At 35.2% G+C, this 24,228-nt stretch overlaps 2 protein-coding genes across 3 annotated transcripts; one reads left to right on the forward strand and one right to left on the reverse strand.

Annotated features, from left to right (window-relative positions):
- Nucleotides 1-53: 53 nt before the first annotated feature.
- CCT3 (chaperonin containing TCP1 subunit 3) lies at nucleotides 54-2,195 on the reverse strand. The gene has a single exon (XM_022085288.2). It carries the CDS (start codon nucleotides 2,086-2,088, stop codon nucleotides 439-441), a length of 1,650 nt encoding a protein of 549 aa, XP_021940980.1. The 5' UTR covers nucleotides 2,089-2,195; the 3' UTR covers nucleotides 54-438.
- A 611-nt stretch (nucleotides 2,196-2,806) lies between these two features.
- LOC110841257 (mitogen-activated protein kinase p38b) lies at nucleotides 2,807-22,995 on the forward strand. 2 transcript variants are annotated; one of them, XM_022086643.2, is made up of 10 exons: nucleotides 2,807-3,283; nucleotides 4,233-4,362; nucleotides 4,644-4,702; nucleotides 4,856-4,997; nucleotides 5,388-5,550; nucleotides 7,699-7,770; nucleotides 14,235-14,314; nucleotides 15,614-15,692; nucleotides 15,940-16,113; nucleotides 17,721-22,995. In XM_022086643.2, exons 1-10 carry the CDS (start codon nucleotides 3,180-3,182, stop codon nucleotides 17,786-17,788), a joined length of 1,071 nt encoding a protein of 356 aa, XP_021942335.1. In that variant the 5' UTR covers nucleotides 2,807-3,179; the 3' UTR covers nucleotides 17,789-22,995. The 2 variants fall into 2 exon arrangements, with proteins under 2 accessions (XP_021942335.1, XP_021942325.1); XM_022086633.2 differs by lacking the exon at nucleotides 14,235-14,314 and adding an exon at nucleotides 11,498-11,577 and having other exon boundaries at nucleotides 2,815-3,283.
- The last annotated feature ends 1,233 nt before the right edge of the window (nucleotides 22,996-24,228 follow it).

Here is a 24,228-nt window from a genome sequence, read left to right on the forward strand (position 1 = left end):
CTAGGATTCAAAACTCTGGTTTGGTTTCTCAAGAAACAAATAAGTACTACGCATTATCAAAATCAATTTATTTTATATTCTCTGCATTAATTAAGCGGTACAAATGAAATTAATTTAGATTAAACAGATCATCCTTCTGCAGTGCAAAGTTACAAGTAAAGCCTTTGGCAGCAATTTTAATACCTTCATTAGAATCTGGAATAACTGAATTATCATTTCCACATATTAATACATTTATGTCAGTCTATTATTATCACTGTATTCTCTGTGATGGAAACATCTGATTTTAATTCTTACAATAGCAAAGAACTGAATATTAATAAAAGTATCAAATATTAAGCCAGAAGTTCTAGCAAAGGAATTAATATGAAGAATTAGCAATGAAGACAAAAACAACCAGTGCCAAATGCAAAATAAAGCTTGACAAATGTGATGCATTTATTCTCTCATTGATTCCTCTGTTGGTTGTGCAGTTCTGTTTTCTCCTTCCTTATCTTTCTTCTTTGAGCCTGAGACAATATCATCAATCCTCAATAGTAAGATAGCAGTTTCAACAGCTGTCTTGTAGATCTGAAGTTTAACAGACAATGGTTCCCAGATGCCAAGCGTACGCATATCTGCAAGTTCACCAGTTTCTCCATCGATTCCCCAAGTAATTTTACCAGTGGCATGTTTAGCCCGTAAAGCTGTCAGTGTACGAATTGTATTTGTGCCACAATTTTGGGCAAGAGTGCGGGGAATGATCTCCAATGCCTCAGCAACAGCACGGTATGGCCACTGTCCAATTCCCTGCACAACTTTCGCCTTCTCAGCTAACTTCTGTGCCACAGCCATCTCAACAGCTCCACCTCCAGGCACCAGTTTGGGTTCTATCAAAATGTTTCTAGCAACATGCAGAGCATCTTGGAGGTTTCTTTCTGTTTCATTCAGCATGTCCTTGCTAGCTCCACGTAAAAGAATGGTGCAAGCTTTAGGGTTCTTGCATTTGGTGATGAAACAGAAATACTCATCACCAAGTTTTTTGATTTCAAAGAGTCCAGCACCTGTACCCACATCTTCCTCCTTCACCTCCTCAGTACGGTTAACGATAGTTGCCCCACAGGCCCGTGCAATGCGGTTGTTGTCTGATTTGCGGACACGGCGTATAGCTGTGATCCCTGCTTTTAGAAAAAAGTGCTGTGCGAGATCTGAAACTCCTTTCTCTGTGAAAACTATGTCAGGTTTCACTGCAATCACCTCATCACATATTTTCTGAACATGTTCTTCTTCCAACTGTAACATACGGGTGAAGTCCGATTCTTTCAGAATTTCAACATTTGTCTGGCTCTCACCCTTCTTGTATTCCAATGCACAATCTAGTAGTACAATGCGTGGGTTCTCAATGTACCGTCGCATTTTTGGGTGTGTTACATCTTTGTTTACCATCACACCATGCAGCACAGTTGATTCTTCAATACTACCTCCTGGTATCTTCTCCACCTTTGCGTATCTCTTAATATCTATCTCACGACGACCACCTTCCTCCAGCATCACTGTCTGAACAGCATCAAGAGCGATAGAACATGCCAAATCTGACCACCGTCCAATAAACTTTGTTCCCACACAAGCCTTAATCACTTGCAGAAGTTTCACACGGTCATTAGGATCCAAGGTAATGCTGATGTCATCGTGTAACAGAGTAATTGCGTCCTCCAATGCTTGGCGGTAAGCTCTGATGATGACTGTAGGGTGCATTTGTTGGGCTAAAAATTGTTCTGCAACTCCCAACATTTCACCAGCCAATACAATTACAGATGTTGTTCCATCTCCAACTTCCTCATCCTGCGTGCGAGCTATCTCAATCATTGATTTACCCGCCGGATGCTGTACAGTAATTTCACGCAGAATTGCATTTCCATCATTTGTCATTACTATACCACCCATAGGATCCATCAACATTTTCAGCATGGCTTGTGGTCCAAGACACGTTCTGATCACATCGGCGATAGCTTTACCAGCGCCAATGTTTTCCAATTGAACTTTTTTACCTGAATCACGTTTAGTATTCTGACTAAGAACTAGGATTGGTGCTGCTCCTCCACCAAACATAATTGAAATATATTTTTGACCGTTATTAGACAATGAATATAACTATCCCACAACACCACACACCTTTTCTATTCTTCCAAGACCGTGATCTTGCAGTGTAGCCAACATTGCTTGGTGAAATTCCTTGTCATATACTAAATTTACTTTGCATATAAAATGTTACTTAAGTTTTTTATTGCAATCGACTAAATTATTTATTAAGAATAGAAATGTAGACTTAATTAAAATATTAAGTAACAAAAAGTTTCAAATCCTGTATTTGTTCGTATGTGCGTCAACGATTGGAAACAATTGAATAACTAATAACTAGATGGCTTACCGAACCCGAAGGTTCATCATCGAATTAACCAAAGACCCCCACCGGACCCTGTCCTGGGCCAACAAAATCCATTCTCCTGCAACTCCTATCTCCCATAGATCCCGCCTGACATTATCCTCCCATCTACGTCTAGGTCTCCCCAGCGGTCTCCTCCCCTCAGGCTTCCCTACCAATACCCGGTGCACACCCCTTGTCCCATCCATGCGCGCTACATGCCCCGCCCATCTCATTCTCCTCGACTTAATCACCCTGACAATATTGGGGGAGGAGTACAGATTTTTAAGCTCATCATTATGCAGTTCTCTCCATGCCCCATCGTCTTCTCTCCTAGGCCAAAATACCCTACTCAATACTCTATTCTCAAACACCTGCAATCTGTGTTCCTTCCTCTGAGTGAGAGACCAGAAACAATTGAATACACATTTTTAATTGAAATAGAGCAAGTTGAGAGCACACAGCACAAAACTAACGGGGCTACGTTTCCTACCATTAGCAGCAAAAGTTACGCATCTTTTTTAATTTGTGCAAGTGAACGCGTTTTCACCGTCATTGATTTTATATACTTGCAGAAAAGGTAAAAGTGTACAATTATTCATGTCCATATCTACGTATTCTCTGCATTCTATGTATCGGTTGTAGAATATGGCAGGAATTGTGTTGGTGTAAGCTGTGGGCAGAAATGCCTTATGAGTATCCTTCGAAGTGAAGTATATGCGTTTTGCTGTTCTTTAATATTTGTTGGCATTTGATAGGTTAATAATAAAAGACAATAATGCCAAATTTTTATAAAGTTGAAATCAACAGAACGGAATGGGAAGTTCCACAACGCTATCAGATGCTAACCCCGGTTGGTTCAGGGGCTTACGGCCAAGTCTGGTGAGTTAAGATCCACATTTGAAACCTTGTTGAAGCCTGTGTCTGTTTTAAGTAATGTATGTTGATAAATATCCATATTATATTATTTTTCTGTTACTGTAGGACACCTTGTGATTTGTCATTATTTGGATACGATGTTTGTCATTAAATTGTCGTTACAGATTTCAATTTGAAGATCTCTTTCCCAGTTGAGGCAATTCCATGTTTCGTTTCGTAACGATTTATCGCCTATATAGTTCAAGGTCGCACATACATATTATACTTTGTTGTATTAGCACTTGAAATTAAGGGCTCCACCAAAATTACAAAATAATCCTCTAATATTGTAAGGGAGTTGTCAGAATTGCTCTTATATATCTCTTTAATGTTGCACTGTTCTGATTCTCAGATTCTGAACTGTAACTTAGAATAAAAGTAACTTTTATGCAATCACATGTGAATGTTATGCAGAGAGCTGCCCACTTTTTCTGATCCTTGGGTGAATTTTGGCCTAATTTAATTCATTGTTTATTCTGTCCAGAATACCCCTTCCTAGGTTTATCAGAATCTGCCTGTAATTATTCTTCCGGTTTGTCTTTCCTGCCATACTTAAGTATCATTTATTTTCCTCTTATTTATGTGTCTGGACATCTAAGATGTAAATCATACTGTTATGGATTTTACTGACTTATCTTTACAGTTATTCTGATCTTTAGTTTCTTAGTTTGGCTAATTCTAGCATTCTTGTCAATATTCTCATTTTCATTAACTACTTGACATATTTGTTCAGTTAATTACGTTAATGTACAGGAATATTAGTTGTGTGACAAATTGATATAATACTGTGAGATGAGAATTGAGCAAAGGAGCCTGAGTTTGGACTGCACACATGTGTGTATGTGTGCATACATGCACATGTAAATGTGTCAGTAAAATTTAGTATTTACCCATGTGTTTATATTTACTTCAGCTCTGCTGTAGATAACAAAATGCATGTGAAAGTGGCTATCAAGAAACTTGCTCGACCATTTCAGTCAGCTGTTCATGCTAAACGAACATACCGAGAATTACGCATGTTGAAACACATGAACCATGAAAATGTAAGTAAATTTAATTTGATTTATTTTCTTGTTATTGACAAAGTAACATTATTTAACAATGTTGTTCACAGATTAGAAGATAATAATATTAAATGGATCTTGAGGAATAGTTTGTGGTATATCTGAGATTTGAACTAGATTCCTCCAAAACAAGTCTAACATGTCACTTCTGTAACAGATCAAACATAGCACTGTTCTCACTTTCCTTATGTACAAAGTTACAAATGTGGAATTTGCAACTACTGTTCCATGCCTGGTATAAACACATTCTTTTCTTTCAGGTGATTGGACTTTTAGATGTGTTTCATCCCTCTACCTCACTAGATGATTTTCAACAAGTGTAAGTAAACCATAGTTACTTGTCTAGTTAGCCCTTTTATGCCTATTGGTGTTGTTTAATTAAGGAACTCCATAGAGCATATCCTTTCTTGAGAATGTTTATGTTGTTGGAAAGTCCATGTGGTGGAAATTTAATAAAAACAATTTTTTTCAGTTATCTTGTAACACATTTGATGGGAGCAGATCTAAACAACATAGTGAGGACACAGAAATTGTCTGATGATCATGTTCAGTTTCTCATATACCAGATCCTCAGAGGTCTGAAATACATCCACTCAGCGGGCATAATTCACAGGGTAAGGACTAGTTGTGATTCTAAACAGGTTCAAAGTTGAAGAGTGCTGTTTTTAAAATGTTTTCATGAATTAATTTCTAAATATAGCAGAAAAGTGATGGATTCAAATATCGCCCTTAATGCAGTTCTTTTTCATTCCTTTGTATAAATCGGTAGTTATGTGGGATACAAAATATTGTTTTATGTGTATATTTTACAAATGTTTAAATTCAGTCATTATTGTAATACTCCTTTATTCTTCTGAGTTGTGGTGGTTACCATTGTTTGTTCGTTGATGTGATTACTTTTCATGTTTTTATACCTGCATGCCCTATTCACCATCAGTTTTTTACAATTTAAACTAATCATTTAGCCAGTAAAGCTAAGCTAAATGGAGCTTATGTAATTGCAGGACTTGAAACCATCTAATATTGCAGTCAATGAAGACTGTGAATTGAAGATTCTGGATTTTGGTTTAGCAAGGCCAACAGAGAATGAGATGACTGGATATGTTGCAACGCGATGGTATAGGGCACCAGAAATTATGCTCAACTGGATGCATTATAACCAAACAGGTAGATCAAACAAATTCTGTTTATTTTGTTCCTTGCTGAAGTGCCTGTACTCAGGCATGTTCTGTACTGCTTGAAGTTGTTTGTGATTTTACACAGTCCAAATGAATCCAAGGGTGTTACAAGTAGGTAATGGCTGATTCATCAGCTGTTCTTGACTTTCTTATAAATTTAATGAATTTGAATGACATTTGTATTTTTTTGGCATGCGAATGAAATGACCTTTACTCCAAGACCAGCCAAGTGGCAGTTCAGAGATGACGCTTATAAATTGTGGTCAAGGGTATGATAGTGTGTTTCTTGGTCATAGCTATTGCAAATCTGATTGGGTGGTGACAGACGAGTATGGAATTGTGGTGGAATGATGGTTAGGAGGGGTGAACTCAGAAACTATCTTTGAGAAAGGCTTGGTTCACTACCACTTTATCCATCATGATTCTCACTTGAAGTCATCTGGGATTGAACCCACGTCTCTGCATTAAGAAGCCACTATGTAGCCAACTGATATATGGCACAGTCCTTCGTGTCATGTACCAAGTGTTTAAGGAATTAAAAACATTTTATAAGTTTAATTGCGCTTCATCTGATGTATGATTTAAAATTAAATGGAAGAGACCAAAAGGAAATTTGCTAACACTAAATGTTATTCAGATTTTAATATGAAACATGCAGATTAATATACAGACAATATGGCTTTCTTATTATGTGTTCATGTCATACTGAAATTATGGAAGACAAAAAGATATGTGAACCAAATATAAAGAATAAACCTTACACAAGGTGATATTTAGAAAGAAATTTGAAGAGATGTAACAAAAATATATTCATGAGTTCATTTTTGACTTGAACTGTGATGGATGGTGGTGGCATGAGAGAGAAGTTATAACAAGGTGGAAGTTTGATGATTTCTGAATACTGCTGGAACTGTTGCATCTGGATAGCACACTACATTTATTTGCAGAAGTAAGGTACATCATAAATTTCTTGAAATTATCGATGTAATTTAGTACAACTTTCTGTTAACAGTTTTTACGTGTTTTTTACACAAAACAGATGGTTAATCATGTCTCATATTTACCTTATAGTCTGTTTCTTATATCTTGTCCAGTAGTCCCATCCCATGATACATCTCAGAACCTCATTTTTAGGAACTTCGAATTTTCTTTTCATCTCATTTCCCAGACAAGAAAGCTAGCTCAGAATGTGATTGTACCTCTGTGTGCAATTTCTGTTATCTAAAACCCTTGTTATGACACCACGCATTAAATGAAACTCCAGTTTAGTGGGCCTGAGATATCCATGATTAATTGGTTCGTTAAAAGTGTAACTGAAAAGGAAATGACAGTTGTGATGCAATATACTCGCATGCTGTAATGGTAATTCATTCCAGAGAAATCATTAACACTAATCTCATTTTTTAGGTAGATAAACACTAGTAAAGACTTTCAGAATCTGTATAAAGTTTCAATTTTGTTTCCAAAATGGGCACTTACCTCTCTCATTTGACATGAACACTGTTTGTTGTTAAAGTATTGTAAGACACAAAATTCATTGAGAAGTGTTTTGAAAACCTCTCACTATGTGTTCCTGGTACACTGATGCTGCTGAGTGACAGGAAGTGATGTGCATGACACATGAGACAGGAGGAAACATGTAGCAGTATTATCTGGAATAGAGATAATAGAGATGCTATTAAAATTTTATTTTATTATCAGAGAAATGTATATGATTGTGTTTTTCATGTGAGGAATCACAGTCTGACATATGAAAATAATGGTTTTAACCCTTCAGGATGCAGTGGTAACAATGTGTACCATCTGCTTTGACATTTAGTGGTTTTGCATTTGGTGCACACAGTATATTTATGGGTTTCATAGGATTCTCAGAAGAAACAGCTATTATTTTCTTAAACAGCATTATCCAATTGATCTTTATAATTGAATCAAACTATATTTTCTTTGAACTAGGATCTAAATATTTAAATATTATTTAGATGTACTTTAACTTCAAAGGGTTAAATAGCTAACAGCGGATATGAAAAGCTACAGATTGGGAAGCCGGCAGATATTGAGGGCGTGTGCTATTTTTTTATTGCAAGTAAGTTGAGATATTTTTTGATATATTTAATTTCATGTTCTGTGTTGTGTGTAGTGGACATCTGGTCGGTAGGTTGCATCATGGCAGAACTTCTTACTGGGAGAACATTATTTCCAGGAACAGATCGTATCCTTTAGACCGTGAAATTTGTTGATATCCTGTACTTTGTTAGTTGGACAGCACAAAGGTAATGTTCATGTTTCCTCACCTTGGTCTGTTTTGTTCATTTGTATGAAGTTTGACTGCAGTGAACTAGTGTGCATCCTTATGCACGGAAATTTGGTGGTGAGGGTTTGTACGTGTTGCAGAATGATGAAACTTTCGCTGTGCTACATGTCTGGCATATGGGGATGTTCTGAATGTTGGTCAGTTTTGGAAAGTGTGTTCAGTCATTTCTTTAAACACATTTAGAAGTGCTGTTGGTTTTTCACTACCTGAAAGGGATATTTTGAAACCAAATATTGGGTAAGTGTAAGACATTGTTGGAGAACAGACAAAGATGTTGGCATTCTCTTACATACAGTATTTCCCTGATAAATTAGTAGATATAAAGTATTTTCCATTTCTGAAGTTTGAAATTTAGCCATAATGCTTTTTAGTGTAACAATATCATTTCCCATGTAACAAGTTTTATATAGTTTTTCCACCTTAGAAGTACCTATATCAAAATTTTAAAGTAAACTAGTCACCTGATGTATTTTAAGACATTTTTCTAAAATTAAAATGGCATTCCTAATTTATTATAATTTGCACATGCAAATCTGGATGCCTTTACATAACAGATGCATTGGATTAAATACACAACTTTTGTGCAAGACTTTATAATAGTTCACATTAATTGAGTGTGATCAATTTTGACATAAAACATTAATTTTCTGCCTGTTTGATCCATGTTACTCTTAGTTTTTTCTTTTTGTTTGTCTTGTTAGATTGTGTTGTAAGTAAATCTAAGAAATATATAAGGTGCAAGAAGGTGGAAATTTTCTGTGATGTAATTAATGGCTTGATACTCAGGGTAGTCTGATGAATTTCAGGGCATGAATCCACAAAGGTTGAAGTGTTGAAGATTTAGCATATACCTCATGTACTTGAGGGATACAAGCTGTGTTAAATTTTCAGTACAGATGAATGTAAGTTATTCTGTCTTCACGTGGTTAGTGCAAGTAAATTTTGTGTGTTTGTAATTACCCATAGTTTAATCTTTTCATAACAATACTGGGCAAGACTGAAAACAAAACACACTTTTTTAACTTCAGGTTACTTTTAAAATGAGAAACGTCAATTCCTATATAGAAGATCTTTTGCTGCTGTACACCACAAGAGTTCTCCAGTAGACCAAATAAAAAAAATATATAAAAAAGAGCAACAGTTTCCAAAAAAAAGCCTACCACGATGAAGTAAAATAAAGGAGGTTAAAAATTAACCAAAGTTTTACGTTTCCCAAATAAGAAGTTTTTCCTTATAAGAATTTGTTACTTTGGTTTGTTGAAGAACTCAGCCTGCATTTTAAGTAAGAATGAGGAACTCAGCTGCTTTTTGTGTTTCACACAGTCCATTAAGTAGTAAGTATTTGTATAAAATGGCTGGATTTACCACATTTTTACACTTTTTATGCTGTTTGTATATTATGAGTTGTATTTTTAATATTTCATACTAGTTTACATTTAGAAATGTACATAATGAGGTGTATCACAGTTTTTGCTTTTTGCCTGATATTACTTGGGTGACAAGAAAGATGGGGAGGCCATTACATACTGCATGCATGAGAAAGACTAGTATTCAAACTATTTGTTGCAGAACCGTAGGGGAAGAAACCAGGTTGGGAAATATACACGTAGATAACAAGATAATGATAAAATGAACTAGATTGAACTGTCTTACCATGTGTCAAGTGGCAGCCTTTTGTTAACACAGTGATGAACCTTTGGGATGTGTGGCAATGTGTATGTTATTGATCATTTGATGAACTGTCAGATACTGAAAGAAGATTTTGTGAGTTATATGTAGAATTATGCCACATATGAAGCAGTAATTGAACATATTGCAGTTTTATTCCACATTTTGCTAATCAAGTTGTGATGAAACTGATTAGGTTTGTATAGGTGTTTGGCATATTGAGTGGACTGCAGCTCTTCTCTTCATGTAGATATGAAGGTTTCTGAATTATCGTTTGTAATATTACATGTCTTTGGGAAACCCTGAAAGATGTCGTGATGGGCTTATTACTCATTCTGTCTGTTGCATGTTTGGGCATGGTCTGTATTCTTTCACTTCCACACTATTAGGGTTCCCAGCAACTTAAATTATCTTATCATAATACAAAATCAATAAATTATCCTTTATTGCCATTAATGTATTCAGACCTACAGTCTGAGATTTTCAGTGTGGCCTGGTGTTTCTATGTAGCAGTTGGTTGATTGGTCTCACAATGCAGTGTGATCAGATAACAGCATAGGAAATATTTGTAAAAACTGTTTACAAAAATTTTAGTATTTCAGAGTGTGCTCAAGCATATTGTTGCAAAACCTGCCTTTTGAGCAAGAATTGCTGACCTGCAGGAATAATCTTATGAATTTCCAAATGGGTCTTTGGCTGAGAACTCAGGTTTGAGTCTGCTGTATCCATTATGGTTTTTCTTTGTTCTTTCCTTTCCTTACCTGTAACAAAGTGAAAATTTTGTTAATGTGAGGAGCACTCAATCTTCAGTATGATTCAGAGCCCATAGTAAAGTTTTATGCATCTTCTGTTGTTCATCATCCTACCATTTAAGTCCCCCAACCTTATAAATGAATTCTACTCTAGGTGAGACAGGCAGATGCTAGGTATGTTGAATAGATCGTCACTGGAGGCATTATTTATGCAATTGATTATTTGAAGAGATTCTTCAGAATATGAAATGCCTTTGTACCTTATTTGTCAGGGTACTGATAAGGTTGTTATGGCTTTCATAGTGATGTGTGTTTTTTAATATGTTTAAACATACTATGATTTACCTTTCTGCTCAGAAGCAAATTACAAAGGCAGTCCGTTTGGAAATGCTCGTTTGTCACATGAGCCGCCTTCTTTTCTTCAGATTGTTTCAATTTCTTTATGATGTTTGTACAGGACGACTTGGTAGCTGTAGTCTTTGTAACTAATGTTCAGAATACCTGACTTCAGTGAAGCTCTTGTTCTGACTTTCTTTGTGGGGACACTGAACATAGGAGAATTTAAATCTGATATATGGGAGTTGATACTACAGAAATTAAATATTAAGCAAGGGAGATTTTAAATCAAGAGATAGTAAACAGATGCCACCCTATGATTTATAGAAATTTGTACATGATTTAGAACATTTATGTAGTGTAGAATTTTGTGCATGCATTAGTATATTTATCAAATGTGTTCATGAGATATGTCCTAGTTTCACTATAACATCACAGACATTTTTGAACATATTCATTCAGGAAGTTTAATATATTTTTAAATCTTCATAGTGTTATTTTCCCTGTATAACTGCTGATAATCCATCTGTCCAGGATCATTTGCCAGTTCACATGCAAATGATCAGACCTGACACTTCTGAATAATCACTTCATGGATTTCCTCAGTTAGTGCAGACAAATGTCATCATCTGACATTTATTTGGGCCATTGGCATTTTCTGTTCCGTATTTAAAACACATCATTCAAAATTAATTGTTTATTTCTCATTCTGTGATATATAAACTTTTTAGTTGACCTCATTAAATAAATCAAGGTACAAACATGTTTTTGTGGCATGTTGTTTGTTGGGAGCCCTGTACTGGGACTGTGTTAAACTTAATGCAGCCCGCTTTCATTCTCTGGTTGTAAGCCCTTAGCACTGACTGTAGATATCCACCAGCTAAACCTTATCATGGAGATCTTGGGCACCCCCCACGAGGAGTTCATGCAGAAAATTTCCAGTGAGTCTGTAAGTAACATTGGCTGTGTTTTTACTGATTGGCATGGCTACTCAATGCTTGAAGTACATGACACTTTGTGTTTCTACAGCTGTCTTCCTCCTCCAACTCTTGGTGTCACATTTATGCCTGATCGGATTACTAGATCCTAGAGTAGCTAACAGTTTTTGTGCATTTGAATGATCCAGGAAATTCTGTTTTTCACAAAAAGAAAAATATGAAGCAAGGACAAGAACATTACAGCCCAGTTTATACATCTCAGTGTGGGAGGAAAAAGCCATACATTGTGTCATGTAGCTAGTTAATGCTTGTTTTGGTATTTTCTGTGTCTCTGTGTGTAAGAATAATGTATGTTTTATCACTAGAACTTGTATCTTTTGTTGTAGTTTTGTTTTGTTTAGACAAATGATGTGTGATCTTAAACAAATGCTTTATATTTTAGAAATGCATTAGTGAACAGTGCAATTTGGTGATGTTTTCAATCCTTGTTTGTGATTGAGAGTGACCCAGTTTAGATACCTACTTTACTCACCAAGATTTTTCATGGGTTTAGTTTGTATAACAAGGAAAATGCTAGGATAATATCTTAACATAGACTAAGACCACATCCTGCCCAATTGATCATTCTTTATCAGCTTGCCATTTGATACTGAACAATTCATACCCTGTCATGAAATAAACCAAGAATGCATGATGAGATTCACATTGTTTTTGACACTGAATTCTTGTGTAGTGTCTTAGCTTTTGTAATTTTATTTAGATGGCGTCGACACTGGTCCCATGGAACCTTCTTCTTATTGTAAGACACTGTCTTTCACAGTGTGTTTCACATTGCATTAAGCATGGTATTGTTAGGAATGAACCAAGAATGGGCAGGCTTTTAATGGTGGCAGTGATGAACCTTCAGTTTGTAACAGGTATCAGCAGAATAGATACCAAATGATTGAGTAAGATTGGTATTAGGTGCAGTGAGCGTAATTAACAGACCATGTGCCTTTTTATTCATGATCCCCCATTATCTTCATTTATAAATATAAATTTGCCCATAAAATTTGACAGAACTACAAATATTGCAGATAGAAAGTGTGTTACGTGTTTACATCTCACTCATTTCATATAGCAAGATATAACACACACACACACCCACCTACCTGCCATGCAGTCCCAACTGTTTACAACAGATAAACTATACTTTGCTGGAAGTAGAATAACATTTGTATGTGTATAGGCATTTATCCACATTTATTAGATATAATTACAGTAATTGGCATGGTAATCTATTTAAGTGCTGGTTATTACTTTTTTACACATAACTGGTTGTAATTCACATTTGTATTCAGACTTTATATGTATGATACATTTATGTAGCATACAGTGGTTTATACAAAAAATTATTAGTAGAATTTTGAATGTTTTAAATGTAGACTTGGTCTTTGGGGCAATACAGCTATTCATTGGTTTCTTTGTTTCTAATTGTAATGCACCATAAAGCTTTTTCTTTTTTTCTTCAGACATCCAGAAATATGTTACTAATTTTAACAGTGTTAAATAAGATTTTGGTTTCTTTGTTTAACCATTAATTTACTGATTCATTAGTTAATTGTGTGTAGTTAATGGGTGAAATATTAATAAATTAACAGCTATAATGGCAGTAGATCTAGTAACATTATATCTAATGCATTGTGTGGAGTCACAATCTAGATGTGTACCTAGTAGGTACCAGGGGTATTCTTCCAGCTGAATACGTACCTCTATGTAACAGCTGACCAGTGTATAGACCTCAACATCATAAATTACTTGCATATTATTAAATATGCATCACATGAAAATGTGTTTGAAATAAAAGTAACGTGTCTTAATGTTATTTGCAGTTTATTTTTTAATGATGCATCATTTCAAGGAATTTTGTAGAATTCTCTTACAATTTCATGTTAAGTAGGGTTATAGAGATCAATTTGTGGTATTAAATCTAATGCCATATTTAATCAGAAACTTCCCATTGTGCATTCCATTTATGTAGACTTCAGAGAGGATATGAAATACACAATTGCAACAGGGATGTAACTGTTAAAGTGAACTCTGTGCAGTCATTTAACTGCATTTTATTCTCAATATGATAACTGTCCAGTAAAATGCCTGAGATGTATATGATCATTGGTCAGAAGAAGACTGATTATAGAACGTTATGACCACATTGTTTAAGATGTCCACAATGGGTCATTCAGTGATTGTACATGTGCGTGGGTGACTCATACATTTGTAACACTGCTTCTTTCTGATCCTGAATAAAGAGTGACCCACAGTCACTAACTGTATCCAGTGTGGAGCAACTGTCCCATAAGCTAGACAGCCTGTAGACTTTGTTGAGCAATGCCTGATTGGAAAGCTTGTTTCATAACATTTCCCACTTAAAAAAATTTTAGCCCTTGTAGTGTACCCAAGAGGGAAACATTTGAATTTCTACCTTTTCAAAGTTTACAATAGTTAATGCTATCTAGTGCTAGATGGACAGGATTCTTATAAAAGGCATTGTGCAATGGAGTGTTACAGTGCTGCAATCTATATTAGTTAATCACAGAAATAAATAGATTTATAAAATGTGAGGACAGCATTTTCTCTGTTCTGTCACTATGGATTAGTGTGCTCCTTAACATGATGTTTTGTCCAGACATTGACCACCTAACCCGCATCCTAGTGCTCTGTGGTACTCCTGCAAAGGAGACAATTGCCAAAATAACAAGTGAAGAGGTAATGGCTTTGTCTTGTGTCCGAACCAAGGGATCTCAAATAAAACAGCCTGGAAACTGGAATGACTTTCTTTTTTTTCTGTCAGAGATATTCTTTATCCACAGGCTACCATATTTGTCACACAGATATTAACATGAGTTATGGGCACCAGCTCATTTCATGAATAATACAAAAAGTCAGAAGTAACCAATTGTAAGGTGTTATTTAGTTTTGTTCCATTCTTGGGATTCTTCTGTGTACTCAGAATAACCTCATTACCTAAATTTTGTTACACATCAAATGATTGAACACTGACATCAAAATGTTGCAAATGCAGCTACAGCTTAATTTATGTTTGCTTGAGGACTGTTAATGGTCCTGTGGTATGCTTGTTTACCATTTTGCTGTAGTGGTTGAAATGGCTTCACTTTTGCCACTGCATTTAAATTTGATTTATATGCTTCACTTTCCATATAAGTTTGAGATCTGTTGGTGAGTTTGCATTTAAAGAAGCTGGCTTGGAATTCTCATGTAGTTTTAACATATTGACAACATATATTAACTTATATATTAAGGCATGTGATCATATATATAGTCAATATAAAATATACAAAAATGTAACAATTATATTTTGTAGATGATCTCCCAAAATAATTACAGTAAATAAATTCTAAGTAAAATTAATGAATTACATTCACTTCTTAGTAAATGTGTTTTCATGTCCAGATCCCCCAAATATCAGTGCACTTTGAATTCCTTCTATTAGACACAGTTGGTGGGGCTTTGACCTCATACAGCCCTTTCAGACTCCAAACACAAAATTGTGTAGGTCAGGACACTGCTTAATTCTTGTCAAATCATGGCTCACAGGCATTGGAGTCACACACCATACAAACATAGAGAAGTTGGACAAAAGAGAAACAAAGAAAGTGTCCATATTATTGTTTTTTAGGAAACCATCACTCACACAGAATTTTCTCATGTAAGAGGTGTTTGTCCAGTGTAAGAAGCAGCGCTTATAAATGTTTACAGAAACATGAGACCAATTGGTTTTTTTGACTAGGGTGTTAATGTAGTTCAATCAAATTTAAATTGTGACCAAAACAAAAATGAGGCATGAAAATTGAAATTTTTGCTCATATGACAAAGCTGAGCTTACAGTAGTGATTACTGGAAATTTCCCCTCTAAATGTGCTGTTAGCTGGTTATCAGTTGCTTCCTTCCCATTCAAATTACATAGCACTTGTAGAAGTTATAAATAAAACATTTACATACATTAGCTTTTATTCCAAATGTTAATGATTTTACTCTTTGTCTTAGGCGCGAAACTATATACAGTCTTTGCCCCCACTTAAGAAGAAGGACTTCAAAGATGTTTTCAAGGGAGCTAACCCACTTGGTAAGTGTTAAACATATCCACACAGGCTAGACCTGTCAAATATATTTCATTATTTATTTAATTTGATGTAAGGAATATGTGATATTTTGACTTCCTGAGTTGTATGCTGCTCTTAGCTTTGATGCTGTGTGGACTGAGTTATTGATAGCATCATTATATGAACTGCAAATAAAATAAATTACTCTTTGGCATTCAGAAAATATACACAGTGTTTGTGTGTGTGTGTGCTGTGTTCTTGATGATGTAGCAATTGACCTTCTGGAGAAAATGTTGGAACTTGATGCAGACAAACGCATAACTGCAGAAGAAGCACTTGCACACAAGTACCTTGCACAGTATGCTGATCCCTCAGATGAACCTGTATCTGCCCCATATGACCAGAGCTTTGAAGATATGGATTTGCCAGTAGAAAAATGGAAAGGTTAGTTTCTATAATGTTACCCAGACTCAAGATATTTACAACATGAAGGCAGTTTCTCGCTTGCATCAAACTTGAAAGCATATACCTTTTTCTTCATAGATGCCATTATCTGCAAATTAAACATGAGCCAAAGAAAGAATTTGAAAGAGACATGTTTTTTTCACCAGGCCTAGCATTACAAAGTTGTGTGTGTATAAAGCTGACATGATAGGTTTCATGGCAGAATAAAAATATATCAGCAAATTTAACATGGACCAAAAAAGAGTTTGAAAGAGATGTTTCTTCACCCTACCTAGCATTATAAAGTTTTGTGTGTGTGACTTGATCATTCTCAGTAAAGTCATTATCCACTTTAAGTTGTATACAGTAAAAGCTTGATGTAACATGTGCATACATGAGTTTTAAAATTAGTTTTTCTAGGTGGATGGTTCTTGCATCCATGATTGGTCTGTTTGTATTTCTTGATTATTGATTGTTATGTTTATAGTTAAAATTCTAAAAGTTATAAGTTAAATTGAAGTTTAAAAGTTAAAATTTGAATTCAAGAGTTTGTGATTTTTCCACAGTTATTTCCAGTCATGTCCTGCTTATGCTTGCCTTTGGTGCAGTTATTGGAGCTACTGTTTTGGTATTTGACTTTCCTTATGTATTATTATTATTGTTAATTTTACTGTTGATAGTTTTGTTGTTACATCTTATTTTCCTGATGCACACTTGTTTTATCATGCTTTGCTGGATTTTGTAATTCTCAATTGTTTCAGTTCTTTGTTGTTTATGTTTTTGAAGTGTTTATTTTTTCACCTGTGTATGTTGACTGTGCCATTGTTATTTATAACTTTATACCTCTGTTATTATTCTTGATGCTGTTATGCTCCTTACTGTGTCAAGGAACTCTTTATCTTAAGTAGTCACATCATAGTGTCAAATACAATTCAGTTTAGATCTGATTTAGTGAGTTAGTTTAGTTGGTTGTTGGATTGCAGAGTACAAAATTAATCACATATGTTTTGTAAAGCACTATTATCTATTTTCAGTGGACTATGTGGCTCGTGTTAGAAGTGCCTTTGTATGAAATTATTGTTTTACTGCACATCTTCACTCTTCACGTCATAACCAGGGGAACAAATTCTGTGGTCTTCCCTGAACAGCTTGTAATTATCTACATGATTGAAAACACCCTTCTTTTTATAAAGCCCTAAGGTTAATTTTTATATATGGTCCCCATATTGAGCCAGTTCAGTCTAATTCACAACTTCACAATGTAGTTCTTAAGATACGTTTTAATATTATCCACCAATTAAACCTGGATATCACAGGTATTTTCCAAGAATTAAATTTTTGTTATTCCCCATGTTGTCTGTGATATGCTGATCTTAATTTCATTTTCCAAATAATGATACCTTAAGAATAAGAATTAATAATAGCCTTGTTGCCCCCCCCCCCCCCCCCACCCCCCACCCAACCCCCTCTATCTTAGGTCCAAATATACTCTTCAGCATTTCCTTGTCAAGTACTCTCAGCATATGAGGTATTGGTGCATAGAAATATTGACATATTATCACAGTATGCGCAGTTTTAAATTAATTTTTCCATGTACTTTGTTGCAGAACTTGTTTACACAGAAGTCATTGGATTTGTGCCACAGACTCTTCCCCAAGCAGCACAAGAAACCTAGTCACTTGCTGCATGTCCATCGGTTTGTTGCAGATTTGCCCGTTTGGTCTGTTGTATTTCTGAAACCATTTTTGCTTCCACTAATATAGCAGGGTTACATGACATTCTTCAATTGTACAGCATTTAGTTACAGATATTCACTTTGAATGAGCACAACACTTATGCCAGTGTTGCCCAAACTTGGTTCTGTAACATTCTGGGGTCTGTAGATTTCATTTTATTAAAAGCTTTTTTATTGGAAATTCAGACAGTGGTTCCATCTCCTTGTAGTCATCTGACATCCTTGTGTGCTTGAAACACAAAGGTAGTATAAAAAAGTCCTTGTGTTATATAGATAAATCAGTTTGTTCCCTGTTCTTGTAAGAAGCAAAAGAAAACTCCCAAAGTGTATTATGTAACTGCGGTTTTAATTGCACCAGTAGAAATGTTCATTGTCACACAGCAAAGAACAGTTTGAAAATGTTCCTATTATGTCACCACTTCATGGTTTTGATGTGATGTTTCAATGTGATCTGAAGGGTTCTTCAATCAAAAAGTTTGGTGAGCACTGAGTGTTGGTTTCATGAAAGTGAATAGTTCTGATGTGTACATGGAGCTCTTTGATCTCTCAGATCACCATTTTGGTCGAGTTAATTGCGAACAATCATGTCTTATTAATCCATTATTAACCTTTCTGTTAATTCTGGTTTTGTAGCAGCTCACTATAAGGCATACAATCATTGTAACATTTGTAACCTAATCACTAGGATTATACTGAATGCTAGAGGTAATATTGATGTCTTATTTGTTCATAATTGTTTATTTGGTTATGTTATACACTGTATCAACTACTGAGGTTATGTGGTGTTGAGATGCAATTACGAATAATGAATTTCGTGGAATGTGGGAGGAAGCAGTAAAGGCCACATTTAAGATAACTATCCATGGAAGGACTGAGGAAACTCATTAAAATATTTTGTCAAGATGAGTGACATGCTGGGATTTAAACGTTACACTACCTAAATATGAGACAGAAGAGTTATTTAATTCTGAAGGTTTGTGACAGTGGTGTGTTGTTGAAGTGAACTACTTTCTGGACATTATCCATCATCCCAGATTTAATAAAACACAACATTTTGGAGATGGAGTCTATCTCCATCTTGAGGTAAACCTACTCTGTTGGGCCCTATTGATAGAGCTAATCTCTCTCACCTTCATCATCCTGTCAGCAGGAGGAGAGTCCGTTACCATTATCAGATGTCTTGTCTTCCACTAATAATTTTAACAGAATGGTTTCTGAAGCATGACACTGGTTTCTTTGTAGTTAGACACTGCTTACAGTGAGGGAAGCTACTTTGCAGCCTGGTGAACGATCATTGCCTGACACAATTGACAAACTGATTTTCGATAATTAAAATAAAATTGCATGTCTTCTGTAGCAACTGAATAAGGTTTCAAACAAATATATAATAAAATATAAATCTGAAGGTACCCTAAAATACCTATAAAATGGTCCACATTTCATTTTGAATTTTTCTCATTTAAGACTTCATGTTTTATGATTTTTTTAAGTGAATGATGCAGTGAAAGTTTGTATACAGCTTCTGTAGTTTTCATGTCACTTGCTGTAGAAGTTTTAGATTTAAAGTTTTGAAATATGACATATGATCTTGAGTTGCTTCAGTACAGTCCACATTTTGTAACCCATTTCTCCAACCACTTCATTGTTATGTATTATATTCAGTTCGGGTATTAAATAACATTTTGTTCTCTTACAAGTCAGCATGTTAGGGCCACAGGGAAAGAGCTTCCCAGGACAATACACTTAAATTAGGAACATTCGCAAATATAACGGACACTTTCTACAGGATTGTTAGCCCAGTTTGTCACAGGTTACAGTATTGCTGTCATATTCATTTGTTACTCTCAGAGCTATAAGGCAATACAATGGTAGTTTTGTTACAACAGAGTGAACATTGTAAATTACTTGTACAGTTGTTATTATATTTACAATTTATTTGATCATTTCATAGGAAACAGTTATAGTTTTTGGCTAGAGTAGATAATGTATAGTACCATAGAATCCAGTAGAGTTATATTTAAAAAGGGGCAAGGGAAATAGAAATTCAAACTTCCCTGAAATAGAAATATGTGAGATGGTAAAAAAGAATTCTTCCCCCCACATTATCTACTCTACAATATTACAAGCTATTGTGGCTGTCAGTAAAGTGAGTTATTTGATTCACAGCAGATAGTAAGATTTTTCACACCACATATCTAGGCTCTCTTAGGCCTGCCATTGGATGGATATAAGGTCACATAACATAAAACCAACAACTTACCTCTTTACCTTCTTTTTGTGACATAGTGCTTAGGAACAGTGATAACTTTACATTAAAATGAAGTGTGTTCCAATAGAACTGCATTGATTGAATGTATACAGACAGTTGGTAACTAAAATATCAACATTTCAAGTCACCTGCCTTTTCTCTTCTTCCCATCTCATCTTTGTCTTGATCTAGGAAAACTATATAGCTCCATGGAGCAGAGTCCTTCTCGAGATGCTGATAATACACTCGCCTAGTCGAGAAATTGCCTACCTTTTTTTGGGACCTAAAGGCTCATTACCATGTTCACACGTAACATTTTTCCACTGTAGAAAACCAGCATGTTGCAAAATGTTACACAGGGCCTCAATACAAGCATATCAAAAGAATCTAGAAAGTCTATATGTGTAAGTCGTAATAAATGATACAAAATAACCACAATAATGTATTCATACAGTGTCTTAATTAGTCTGTTAGGTCAAGTTGAGTTAAACATAATTAGGTAATGAATTTACTCAGTTGAACTAATGGTAATTCAGTTTTCTTCCCTGTTTGTATATGAAAGTAATCCATGCATCAGTGTGCACATGGAATTTTTGCATGATATGTCTCTTTGTTGTTTGCATGCTCCAATAACCAGCCAGCCATGCATATCCTCCCTAGGGATGACCAAGCTGTTTGAATATACATGCCATATTTCCTTCGTTAAGTGGTACTGCAGAGCTCAACTCAGATACATGTTATAACTGTTCACTGTGCTAATCCTGTGATGTGTGTTGGGAGAATTCTGGTACTGCCTTAATTTATCACAGTTTTTGGTTTGAATTTGTTATGTGTGTTGTGTAGTGCATAATTTCCATAAATAGTTGTCACACCAGACAAATTATTTTTGGGAGGCCTCCATCTGGTTAGAATTCAGTTTTATCTTGTCTTGTTGGATCAGTCTTCTGCCTAAAAATGTACACATTTGCAAAATATTCTCCATTTGTTGGAATGTGATTTGGATTCTGACCTTGTTCCATTCTGGTATTTTTTCCTGCTTATGTTCTGAACACCTTCTTCCCAGGTTCATGGGTTGCTCTGTCTCTAGGTATTTTCCTTGTCTTACTTGTCATCTTTTCTTAATATATCTTCCATTTGCCATGCTAAATATACTCTAACCATTTGAGCTGTGAATTTTAGTGGTTTGACATCTACCATTGCAGTAGCTGAACAGAGGTCATGGTTTTAGCATAAGTTAAATTTTAAGTGTTGTGTTAATTCTAAAGAATATTTATAACTTGTACTGTCTAAAATGTTATCACATTTTTCCTGGAAGAGGATGTTTAGTGTTGGACAAGAAAATGTACATTTACTGATTGCAGATTGGTCACTCCTGCTCTTCATTATTGTTATTAGTCCACATCCTCTCAGTAACACAAACCATATGCTGCTTACTGGCTTTGACCCTCCACATGAATGCTGTATTTTTACTTAGTTGTGTTTAACACTGTCCACTTCATAAGCTCCATACTATGAAAGCACATACAAGTAGGATTTGAGGTTTTCATGGCAGTGAGTCTGAAGATGGCTGTCTTCTGGCTTGTTGTGCCGTGTAGTCTGGTAGAAGTTTACTGAGATTTCAGAGGTCCTTGCAACCTCCATAATCAGGGTGATGATCATTCTGATGATGGAGGCAGCAAAGACCTCTGAAATGTCAGTAAACTTGTAGCAAACCACACAGTGCAACAACCCAGAAGACAGCCATCTTCTAAGTAGGATCATGCTTTCTTTCTGGACTCAAGTATTAGATAAAGACAGTCTGTTTCACTGTGGCCACTTCAGTCATGAGGAAGGAGCACCTGGCACCCACTGGTTAGAAGGATGGGAAGGTCCCAAAGCTGATCTGGACATGATGGAAAATAGAAAAATTGCAAAGCCTCTGGTGGGAGTTGAATCTTTGTCATGCAGTTTACAGCCTGTGGCTGGTGACAGCTGTTCTGGTTCAATGTTGAGAGTGATGTAGTGATGAACAATCCTAAATGTGTTGTCTATATTCTTATGTTATATTAGTTTCAAAGCCATTTATAAAAAGTGGTCAACAGCTATTGGAAAGTTCACATAAAGTTTGTTAGCATTTGGCTTTTATATTCACAGCCATATTTAGTGCACACTAGGATAGCATTACATCTGACAAAGATTTGTTATAATATATTTTCCAGGTCCAGATTTTCCATAATGTTTGTTAGCAGTTTTTTCCATTAACATTACAGTTTCAGATTCTAGTGGGATTATAGATAATATTGGAAGATGGATTCTATCATAGTGTTGTAACCTTGTGAACTGAAAATCCCCAACAGGCTGCATCCATTATTGTTATTGCATTATTTATTCATGTTGCAATTTATGTTTGTGTTCAGTGTATCTATAACAGTTCAGTAAGTTATTACATTGCAAAAAATGGCTGAATGTTTAGTGAAGGGTGCATGAAAATTGTAAATATTTTAGCAATAATTATACTTACAGACTTGATATGTAAATAACTGATTAAAACGATTTTTAATATTAATGTATTTGTTAAGTTTTTAAGAATTATTTTTATAGCTCAGTAGCTGAGTTGAACACAAGAATGTTAAAAACATGCCTTTATTATTCAGTTTGGCTTGTTTTTTAATGTAAACTAATAATATATTTCAAATATTTAATAACTATAGTTAGTAATTTGAAGGTTAGGGATATATTTTACACTTGTCTAATCAGAACTAAGAAATGAGACTTTTTGTTAATGATGTTTATAGAGAAGAATAGTCCAGTATTATTATATGTAAATTTGAATTAAAGCTTATTCTGTCATAAAATTTGTTGAAGTGTACTGTTAAATGTTTAAAATTCGTTCTGATTAAAAACTGAGTGGCATCAGAAACATTTTATTGTATTACTGAACCAGAAAACATTATTTTATGTCCAGTCAATCCTGCTGTTTCTGGAAACATGAGTGAAAGTCTGGCAAGCAGTTGCTAATACAGGAAACATTTGTCTTCTTGTATTCAGTGGTACATCTTCAAGGAGACATGGCAAGTGTCTTAAGAATCGCTGATATGAAGGTCCACTTAGTGATGGAAGCATGTGTGGACCAATAAGCATGTCACCAACAATTCCTGCACAAACGTTAATTAAAAATCTTTGCTGGAAGCTAGATTCACTTTGATATAAAGTCACTCTGTATTTAAAAAGTAAAGAGTAATGTGTACTTCTGTGTGGTGTATTATTATTAACTCTGTCAGCAACAGAATTTATGATTTTGTGCATTGTGATACTTGTACAATTGATTAGCTCTGCAAATAGTTCAGTTGCTTTTGCAGTAAATGAATGTTACACCAAAGAGGGAAGTAAAATTAGAGTATGCACTTGGACACTGTGGAGTACACCTGTCCACACTTCCTTATCTTGGCTATTTTGTGATGCTGTATCAACTGCTGAGATTATGTAACAATGAGTGAAGGAGCAGGTGATTGTGAATGATTAATGGGGAGGGATATTAGAAATAGTAGTAGTCACAACTTACTTTAAGGTATATTTAAATCTTATGACATGAAGGCTGTTCAGTAACTTCTGACAGTGTTTTACACTCATATTTATTACATTACACAATGTCCAAAAGAACAGAAAGGACGTAACCTCTATTTCTCAACATAATTTGAAGAACAACTGAAGCATTTGTCCCAGTGACATCTTAACATTAACTTCAACATTATGTTGGAAATATTTTCCTTCAAAGCACTTCTTTGGTGCAACTGCCATAGTAAACATTTAAAAGTTTTACTGTACTACCCATGCTGCACATATTGTGTGTTACACTTCAACATTAAATTGCCTGTCCCACCAGTATACTCTGTTACAGCTGCATATTAATGCGTGAAGCAATGGTGTATTATCAGTTTTTTAGTGGTGTTTGTAATGTTTATCTGCTTGTAGCCCTATGTCTATATATGACACTTGGATTCTGAGACAGGATACAATAGTTGAAACCACTAAAGGAACACTTAGGCCCATCTAGCTAGCTAAACCCAAATGTGGGGTATTTATTTGACAGCTGAAATAGTTATGCAGATGGTCAGTAACTCCGTGTTATAGACTATGAAGACTCAGCCCTATC

Source organism: Zootermopsis nevadensis, unplaced genomic scaffold (assembly GCF_977971745.1).
Source record: "Zootermopsis nevadensis isolate Lab colony 2312 unplaced genomic scaffold, Znev_1.0 Znev_ptg000021l, whole genome shotgun sequence".
Lineage (NCBI taxonomy): Eukaryota > Metazoa > Arthropoda > Insecta > Blattodea > Termopsidae > Zootermopsis > Zootermopsis nevadensis.

Coding starts and splice junctions, on each gene's coding strand:
- CCT3 (XM_022085288.2), bottom strand. CDS start 2,088: ATGTTTGGTGGAGGAGCAGCACCAATCCTAGTTCTTAGTCAGAATACT.
- LOC110841257 (XM_022086643.2), top strand. CDS start 3,180: ATGCCAAATTTTTATAAAGTTGAAATCAACAGAACGGAATGGGAAGTT. Junction 5,551..7,698: donor GATGCATTATAACCAAACAG/GTAGATCAAACA, acceptor TGTTGTGTGTAG/TGGACATCTGGTCGGTAGGT. Junction 14,315..15,613: donor CCAAAATAACAAGTGAAGAG/GTAATGGCTTTG, acceptor TCTTTGTCTTAG/GCGCGAAACTATATACAGTC.